This window comes from Seriola aureovittata, chromosome 11 (genome assembly GCF_021018895.1).
Source record: "Seriola aureovittata isolate HTS-2021-v1 ecotype China chromosome 11, ASM2101889v1, whole genome shotgun sequence".
Classification (NCBI taxonomy): domain Eukaryota; kingdom Metazoa; phylum Chordata; class Actinopteri; order Carangiformes; family Carangidae; genus Seriola; species Seriola aureovittata.
In genome coordinates, this window is record NC_079374.1 from 2721992 (window position 1) to 2731617 (window position 9626).

Consider the following 9626-nt stretch of genomic DNA (forward strand, 5'->3'; position numbering starts at 1 on the left):
CCATTGGATCCTTTGCTGCCCAGGAAAAGAAGGACACATTTGAAAGAGCCTTCAAAACAGGCCACCTAATACACTAATAGAGTCGCTTGCAAGGCTATACACCAAGTAGCAACCTCTGAGGCTGAGAAATTAAACCAACAACAATTAACACAGTTTGTTCAGTCGGGACAGAAACTGTAAAGTACGTTTTTTACGAGGAACAACCTGCCTCACGCGTCTCCTGGCAAGCTGGCGCACAATGTGCAGAAAGTAACAACGTTTTTAGTCCATTTCTTTAGCTGTGACAAGTTTAATACAGTGACCATTGAGTTAAATGATCACATAAAAATATGACAGGCCCAGTCAACAAGGTGTACAACATCTATGGGTTCAGGCCTCTAGAGTATGATGAAGTTGTTCAGATGATAGCAGGACTTGGAGGAAGTTTTAATGAGATCCATTGAGAGTGACGCAGACTGATTAAAATAATCCACAGACTCAAACTGTTCCGTTTCTGCTTGGATATCTGTACTCACCCGAATATTTCATCAAGCACACAAGTTCATGTGAAGGTCAGGTACGGGTATATAAAAGAAAATCTACTAAATACTATGCTAAATGTACAATATGTGAGTGTAAGTTTTTCTCTTAATAATTTGTTTAGACAAGCTTAATGGATAGTAAAATCAATGTGACGTATATAACTCTAGATGGGTATGTGGAAATTAACAAATACAAATATCTGTATTTTATGATCATGTTTACATGTTATATTCTAATAATCTGCTGTAACTCCACCATCGTGTGTCTCATCTGTATTCACCAAAACCTCCATGAGCCTATGTACATTTTCATTGCAGCTTTGTTAATCAACTCTGTTCTTTACAGCACTGCATTATACCCAAAGTTTTTGATTGACTTTTTATCTGAAAAACAGATCATAACTTACCCAGCTTGTCTCTTTCAGTGGTTTATATATTACTCTTTAGGCGGTTCAGAGTTCTTACTGCTGTCAGCCATGGCCTATGACAGGTATGTGTCTATATGTAAACCTCTGCAATATCCAACTATCATGAGAACAAAAACTATTAATATTTTATTGCTTTTAGCCTGGCTTCTGCCTGCTTGTCTGGTTGCAGTACAGACTGTTCTGAATGCTAATAAAAAACTGTGTAACTTTACTTTGAAAGGAATAGCTTGTAACAGCTCAGTCTATAAACTTCACTGTGTGAGTTCACCTGTGCTTAATATATATGGTTTGGTTCTTTTTGTGAAAGCTGTGATTTTCCCCTTGATCTTCGTACTCTTTACATACAGCAGGATATTTATAATCTCTTATCGGAGCTGTAGAGAAGTCAGGAAAAAAGCTGCACAGACCTGTTTACCTCACTTGATGGTTATACTAAACTTTTCCTGTTTGAGTGCATATGATATACTTCTACTGCGAATGGAAACTAATTTTCCAAAAACTGTTCGCTTCATTATGACATTGCAATTAGTAATTTATCATCCTCTCATTAATCCGATCATATATGGACTGAAAATGAAAGAAATTTATAAACACCTCAAGAGGTTATTCTGAAAAATTGTGTAATTTATTGGCTCTGATAACTGTTGTTAAATGTATTTCAAAAATCCTGAAGGTGTCAACACTCCAGTAACATGAAGTAAAAAACTTTATTTTGAGCTCATTGCTTTTCTGCTGGTGGTCTTCATCAAGGTGACTTTGCCAGTGCAACAGAAAATCTGTATGCTATTTTCTATTCTACTCCAGTTTGTTTTTGTTTCACAGTAGAAAAGCACTGTAGAGCCCGATGTACTACTAATGTCTTCCATACTGGCGACATTGTTTCTTGGTGTATCGTTTAAGTTTATAATTGATGTTCACATTTGATTGATTTGGTAGACAATGTGAAATTCTTGAATAAAAATGACTTAAACCATTGTTGCTGTGAAATAATTATAATCACTGTAATAATGACAGTAATGATTAGAGCCAAACAAGCTGAGATATCACAAGAACTAACCATAAACTACAAACTGGTATAAACTGATGCCAAAAATACACATATTACATTTATTGATACAGCACACATTTCAATCCAAAACCCCATATTAAATCATAGCCAATTTTAATCATGGTAAAAATACTAATAACAGTAACAGTAAGAAAGTATCTAATAATCTGCAGCTTTTCATTGACTTTTTATCTGAAGAACAGATCATATCTTATCAAGCCTGTGTTTTTCAGGGCAGTTAAGAGTTTTTACTGTTGTCAGCCATGACCTATGCCAGGTATGTGTCTATACATAAACCTCTGCAATATCCAATATCTAATTGTGCTGATAGGAAACTTTACTTTAAAAGAATAATTTGTGATAACGCTGTTTACAAAATTCTAAATTTTGTATGAACAGGATCCTGAGTACCAGTAGTTGTTATTATTACAGGCTACAATGTGACAAATAAACATATGTAAAACAAAATAATTCTCAATAAATCATAGCACGGTGCCTCCACTGTCGGACAATGTCACTCATACACTGTGAATATTTTTATTTCCCCACGAACAAAGGTTGGTATCTTTAATGTCAGTAAACCTTAGGAAAACATTCAGTACAACCTTGTGATAATGTATAACAAAGATATATTTATTTTCTTATTCTAGTTTCTCTGTTGTAGTCTTTATTTTCAAAATATTTTCTATTCACTAGTATTCTCTCAAATTGTAATATTGTTTCAAAACAAAACTCTTTTTCTGTTGCTTCACAATATTGAGCAAACTCAAAATAAATAAGAGAGCAATTAAACAAAAAGAACAAATCAAATTTCGGGGGAAGTAACCTTTAAACTTAAGATGCCCTTTTAAAAAATAATTAATAAACAAAATACTTAGATTAAACACACTGACAAAAATCAACATTTTTCTTGTTTTAGGCAATAATCTAAAAACCTATATGTGTATGTTTATCAGTCTGTGTGTATTTGTGTGAATGAGTGTATTTATCAAAAAAATAAACACAGTAAACTGAATTATATTCACATTAGTTTGTGGTTGGACAGTTCCGCCTTTACAACAGCTCAAATTATTAGTAATAAGCGCCTGGATTTCTAACCGTTGGGGCCCACGTGTAAACAAATCCTTACGTCCTTAACTGACGCAGACAGTTACTCACCGGAGCGGGAAACATGCAGTTCACGGGCCGGGAGATGATGCAGCAGCAGGTCGGGAGCACAGGTAGAAACAGATGCTAGTTATCACGTGGCGCCAGCGACGTCCTCGTTTCCCGTAGTCCTCGGCGAAACGTACGGCCGGCGGTTACAGCTAACGGTCCCTCGCGACGGTGCTAGCTTAAACGTCGACGCTTTACAGTCGGAGTTACACTTTTTACAAAAGGGAGTGAAAACAACAAACGCAATTAATCTGCCTGCGCTTTAACTTCGACCTTCCGACAGAAGAGTTACTGAACCTTGAGATACACACGACTTCTAACTGAAAGATAATATCGGTGGTGTTACCTGCGACACCGAAGCTCCGGGGACTGTGTAAAAACAACAACAACAAAAAAAACAATCTATTTTCAGTGAATCTTTGTATCGAGACGTGATTCGTTCTATCACAATCACGTGACCAATGACGTGGCAACGAACTTCGGTTGCACACACACACCCACGTGACCGCTTCGAACTCTGATTCAAAAAGGTTTAAAGACGCGCGAAACGCGGCGCATTTCCGCGGGTTGTTGAGGTGTGTCGTAGATTGTTGTAGTGACGGTGAGTTGGACCTTCACGAAGCACTGAACAATTCCAGCGAAGCCTCGACGTCTCACGTGACATCTAGGTGAGAATAATCCAGTGGCTCACCTGGGAGATTTTGAGCCCTATATGGCAACGCCTGGTTTCAAATGAATTCATGAGTTTTACTTGTTTACAAAAGGGAATTTCTCTAAATCCACAATGAAAAACGTTATTTTTATTGTTTTTATGTTATTTGGAGGATGCAGTGGAACAGTTTTTTTTTTATTATTTATGTATCAATGTATTTATTCATTAATTAATTCATGTATTCATCCATTCATTTTTGCTTCAAGGAGATTCGTGTTGGTCGGTTGTGAAATGTTTTGCGTCACTTGTGCTTTTCCTCACATTGAACAGGAGATGTCCCCATTGAACTCTGATGTGAAGAGCTTCGAGTAATGAATTAATTTTTAGATACAACTGTGTTGAAAGCTTTGCTGGTTCGGAAAGCTTCACTTCGTTGTCACTAGATAATACTTAATAAATAATAATAAGTATTTCAGTCTACAAATATTAATCACATCGACAGTAAACTTAGCTTTCACCGCTGCGCTAGCTACGCACCTCTCTTCTTCATCATGTGCTCCTAGTTCTCTCCTTCCTGTTTTTCCTTCAAGCTGATATCTGATTGGCCAAGAGTACAGCTCTGCCTGAAAACAGATTGGTTTAGATCACATCACTCAAAACAAAATGAAAGCATATTGGATGAATAAACCGAACATTGCCAGTCAGAACAACACAAAAGAGATATAGATTCACTGGCATAAGAAAAACTATTTTATTTAGCTGGATTTTTGAGGAAGGAGGCGAGACTTCTTTTTGTTGCACCACAATCTCCATTTTGTTCATATCTGCTTCTGCATATTCATTTTAAGAGTGACACCAAAGCAACATACAGAGATTAATGTAAATGCAGAAAATCATTGACGGGATTAACATGATTTCTGCGCGTGCTTGGAAAACCCAAACATAAACCCAAAAGTAGTGAAAAGCTTCGCAATTACATTTTTCAGCCCTGGCCTTTTGGACTCCTGACACATAAAGCGTTCTCCCAGTAAACTAGTGGGGGCCCTGTTGTGGAGTTCAATGTCCTCCTTGAAACACTGAAAGTTTTCCCAAGCTTTAAGCAACTCTATCTTCAACTTTTGGCCTCCAGAGTTTGATGGCGCTGTTTATGTGTTAGCAGGTGTTGTTAAGGAGTAATGAGATCCATGGAGGATGAAACAATCTGATAAAAAAAACATTGCACAGACCTAAACAGTCCACTCTCTGAATACTGGAGATGAACACACTCTAAGTGGTCAGGTAACTGTAAATGAAAAAACTCTCAGGTACAGGTTACATGTTAATTCAGTTTACAGAGTGATAGTTACTGCCTCTATTATTACCTGCATTTGCCTTTTATGTAATCTGCCTCTTCTATTCATAAGGTTAATTAATGGATGATGAATTTAATGTGACCTTTGTAACTCTTGGTGGGTATGTGGAAGTTGACAAATACAGATATATTTATTTTATAATTATATTTATGGTATATATTCTAATAATCTGCAGTAATTCTACAATCGTATACCTGATCTGTATTCACCAAAACCTCCATGAGCCTATGTACATTTTCATTGCAGCTTTGTTAATCAACTCTGTTCTTTTGAGCACTGTTATTTACCCAAAGCTTCTGATTGACTTTTTATCTGAAAAACAGATCATATCTTATTCAGCTTGTCTCTTTCAGTTCCATATATTTTATTCTTTAGGTGGTTCAGAGTTCTTACTCTTGGCAGCCATGGCCTATGACAGGTATGTGTCTATATGTAAACCTCTGCAATATCCAACTATCATGAGAAAAACCACTGTGAGTATTTTCTTGATTTTAGCTTGGCTCCTGCCTGCCTCTCAGGTTGCAGTGCCAGCTGGATTGAGTGCGAATAAAAAACTCTGCAGCTTTACTTTGAAAGCAGTTTTTTGTAACAACACAGTTTATAAACTTCAATGTGTTGTCTCAAGTGCACAAATTATACATGATATGGTAATTTTACTAAATATTGCACTTCTCCCTGTGCTTTTCATACTTTTCACATACACCAGGATACTTATAATCTCCTACAGAAGCAGTAGAGAAGTCAGGAAAAAAGCTGCACAGACCTGTTTACCTCACCTGTTGGTTTTAATCAACTTCTCCTGTTTGTGTGCATATGATGTTATTACAGTTCAGCTGGAATCAGATTTTCCAAAAACTGTACGTTTAATAATGACGTTACAAATTGTAATGTATCACCCTCTCTTTAATCCAATAATGTATGGACTAAAAATGAAAGAAATCTCTAAACACCTCAAGAGGTTGTTCTTTCCAGCCAAAATCATCTGATGTATTAAAACTAAAGCAAATGTACAGACATCTGTTCTGTGATGTAATAATGGGATATTTTAAATGTATTTTGAATTATTCTTTCTATGACTAATGCACAGTAAAGAATATTGTGAACCTCAACATTGTTTTTATTGTTGTTAGTGTTCAGGTTTCCTTTTCATTTTCATACATTAACAACTAAATCTAAATTATGATGGTATTTTCTGACATGAATTACAATTATTTTCACACAAAATGCTATTTTAATCCATGCTCAAGTATATATGAAAATATACCTAATATTCATATACATACCGTGTATGAGTATGAATAGTTCTGGGCTCATTGATTAAGCTTACAATGGCAATGAATTGAAGAAATGTTTTTAAATGCTCTGGGTTCATCTTGTGTGTGAACAGCCTCAAACACAGGAGTGTTCACAGATCATTCTTTTTTCTTTTGTGGTTTATTTCCTTATTTAGAAATACATTGAATTCACTGAAAGGGGCTTCTTACTTACAATGACCTGTTAAAATTATTGTCCTTATTGAACAGGTTGTGATTGTAAGTTCATGCCATCTGAAACAAAATAAAAAATATAATAAACAAAGAATTTATGTGCAGCACACATACAGAGGGAAACAGACAGCTGGCCATACAAACCAGATGTTTACAGGAAAAGACATGACACTGAGGGAAACAGGAGAGTCTGACAAACTCAGGCAGGTTCATTTGATGAGTCAGAGATGTTGATTTTGGACTAATCTACAAAGACTGATATTAGACAATCCATATATATATTCACAATAGAAATATTATTTGACATTTCACAGAGCTACTTTAGTGTTTAAACCCTGGCCCACTTTTCTTCCACCAGCACTGGCTATGAAAACCCAACTCTCAGAAATGTGTCTGCACTCAGGATGACACTGGATAACTCATGGCCATATATTAAACTCACCTACAGTGAAGTATGATGTAATATGTTTAGTCTGGTTTAGCAATCTGGCTGCAGAATATTGGCCAGACCGCATTATTCAAAAACTCACTAGCTACAGGAAATGGCAATACTTCAACCCACAAAAGTAGTAGTGGTGGTGTTATAGCAATGACCATTTTGTGCTAATATCTGCTAATCTAAGTCTTTATTAAACTATATAGATATGACATCGGTGACCTCGTCGACCAGTCTAAATGTGGGTTGTGTTGAACACTGGCCTCTACACGTCTCTGCAGTCGTTTCATGCCCTAATCCAGCTGTCCATGAAACTCTCCAAAGAGTCAGAGTTAGTGAACACAGAAACAGTGGGGGATTAGTTTGGCAGAATTAACATGCACAGGTCAAGAAGGAATTTCTGGATTGCAAATTTGGCTCAACTGCGCCTTCTTTATACAAAGGTGGCACCAACACCCCTCAGCACTGCCAAACTCACTTTTGGCTCAGCTAAGCTGCATGGGTTCCTCCATGTCACTGAGAGCACTGAAGGCTGGGTCTGACAATGCAGCCAGCAGTGCTAGATTACATACATGTAATACATAACTTTGGTCATGTGGGTGAATACGTTAGAAAACTTAACAGATAAAGAATACATGAAATGAAACTATTTACAAAGCCTTAAGTAGGAACAAATCATTTAAAACATGAGGTGAACTACAAAATAAAAACCTATTTTTAAAGTAAAGAAAAAGAAGAGAAATCATACTTACCGTGGAGCATTGTTCTCTGATTATCTAACTAAAAGGAAACATACCATGCTATTCAAAAAGCTTTGTGACGAACACAGAATTTAGGACACAAGATGAGCTGTACACACAAAATCAACACATCGTGTTCCTGGACAACTGTGGAGTTGGTCTTTTGGCTGCGAGATCAGCTTAAGATGGCTTGTGTTAAATTCATCATCTTTAAGTACATTCAGACATACGGGAAATGTTAACTACATACACAGAATGGGACTATGATGAACAAAGAATTTAAAACACGAGGAGAACTATATACAGCAAACAGTCTGGACTGAGCTGAATGCATTCAGTTGAATTTGTCTGCACTGTCAAAATATGAAGATTTCTGCTGATTGAAATGATTTACAGTTCAAGGCAACTACAGAACAAACAACATGATTATAAACAACACTGAGTCACATATCAACACGAATGGTGTATTCAGACCTATAGAGGTTTTCTTCCGTAAAAAAATTCAAATTGCTACATCAGTTTCCAATGGATCAAATATAAATATAATATTATAATATTCCCATTTTCTCTGCAAGATTTTCCAAGTCCAATTGTTGAGCACCTGGCTTCACTCACCCACACAAAGCTGACTCTGCAAGGTTTACCATCGGTCAGGGTTCCCACAGGTCTTTGATCAGTGCAGGTTGATTGTTCTTGGGCAAAGGAACCCCAATGGGGTGGAGTTACAGTCGGAAACCTGTGTTTTTGGTGAAGGTGTGTGGGCATATGTTGTGACGTACCCACACTCATCAAAGGGTAATCTTCATATTGTTGTGGACACCTCTGCTAGTCAGCTTACAACTCAAGATTTGTAATGAGTGGATCAGGGGGACGACAAACATATGGTCAGTATTACAAAATAAATGATAACCGTCAAACTCCATTCATGGGGATACTAAAATGCAAAGAACCCCACATTTTCTTACGATTAGAAGAGAGAACAGAAGTCTGAGGGTGCAGTGGACAGAGGCTCACCAAAACTGGACAGTTGAATACTGGAAAAAGGTAGTCTGGTCCAATGGAACTGGATTTCTGCTGAGGAAGCAGATGGTAGGGTCTTTGCTTTCCAGTCTTCAGCTTCAGCAGCAGCTTCCTCAGTGCAAATTTATGAGATTCATGATGGCATTTCTTCAGTTCCTGTTATTATTGTCTTATTTCTGATCAATTGAAGTCTGATAGTGTGGTGTTTAATGTAAATAAGGGAACATAAATTAAGTCAGGTTTGTGTGGCTTTACCTCCCACTGGACCCTGTCGGCTGCTTGCATCCTAGCAGCAGCAGAAGATAAAGTTTCCAGAGCCTGCTTCAGTCTGGATCAGTGCAGGGTAAGGGCTTCATCTGTAGCTGAAGCTCTCATTTAATAAGGTGACAAACTTTCTTTATTCATAAGTTAAACCTAGAAACCTGATATTTTGTTGGGTGATGAATGTATTTTTGCAACTATTTTAGAACATAGAACATACAACTTGGACTGTAGATGTTTTCAATAGATATCTACATAGACTGCTGCTGTATTATTAACACACACAGAGGATAGTCATGCAGTAATACCACTAATCTGATTCTAGATTCTATGTTACTTACCTAAAATGTGATAATACCATATCTTATTTGGGACAAGTTTTAGCCTTGATTTAACTTGGAAAGGCCTTGGATGATTCTTCCTTTGTTGAATTAGGCAATGTAACTCTTTTATTTTATCCCTATCCTCCATGACTCTAATATTTGTTTTGTATCCATCTCTGTTTCTGCATGTGTGATTCTCAGAC

The 9626-nt window shown here is 36.8% G+C and overlaps 2 protein-coding genes across 2 annotated transcripts; both read left to right on the forward strand.

The window, feature by feature from the left end:
- Positions 1-652: 652 nt before the first annotated feature.
- On the forward strand, positions 653-1561 carry LOC130177761 (olfactory receptor 6N2-like). Its single transcript, XM_056389700.1, has one exon. It carries the CDS (start codon positions 653-655, stop codon positions 1559-1561), a length of 909 nt encoding a protein of 302 aa, XP_056245675.1.
- A 3654-nt stretch (positions 1562-5215) lies between these two features.
- Positions 5216-6142, forward strand: LOC130177621 (olfactory receptor 6N2-like). Its single transcript, XM_056389516.1, has one exon. The coding sequence runs from the start codon at positions 5216-5218 to the stop codon at positions 6140-6142; it is 927 nt and encodes a 308-aa protein (XP_056245491.1).
- The last annotated feature ends 3484 nt before the right edge of the window (positions 6143-9626 follow it).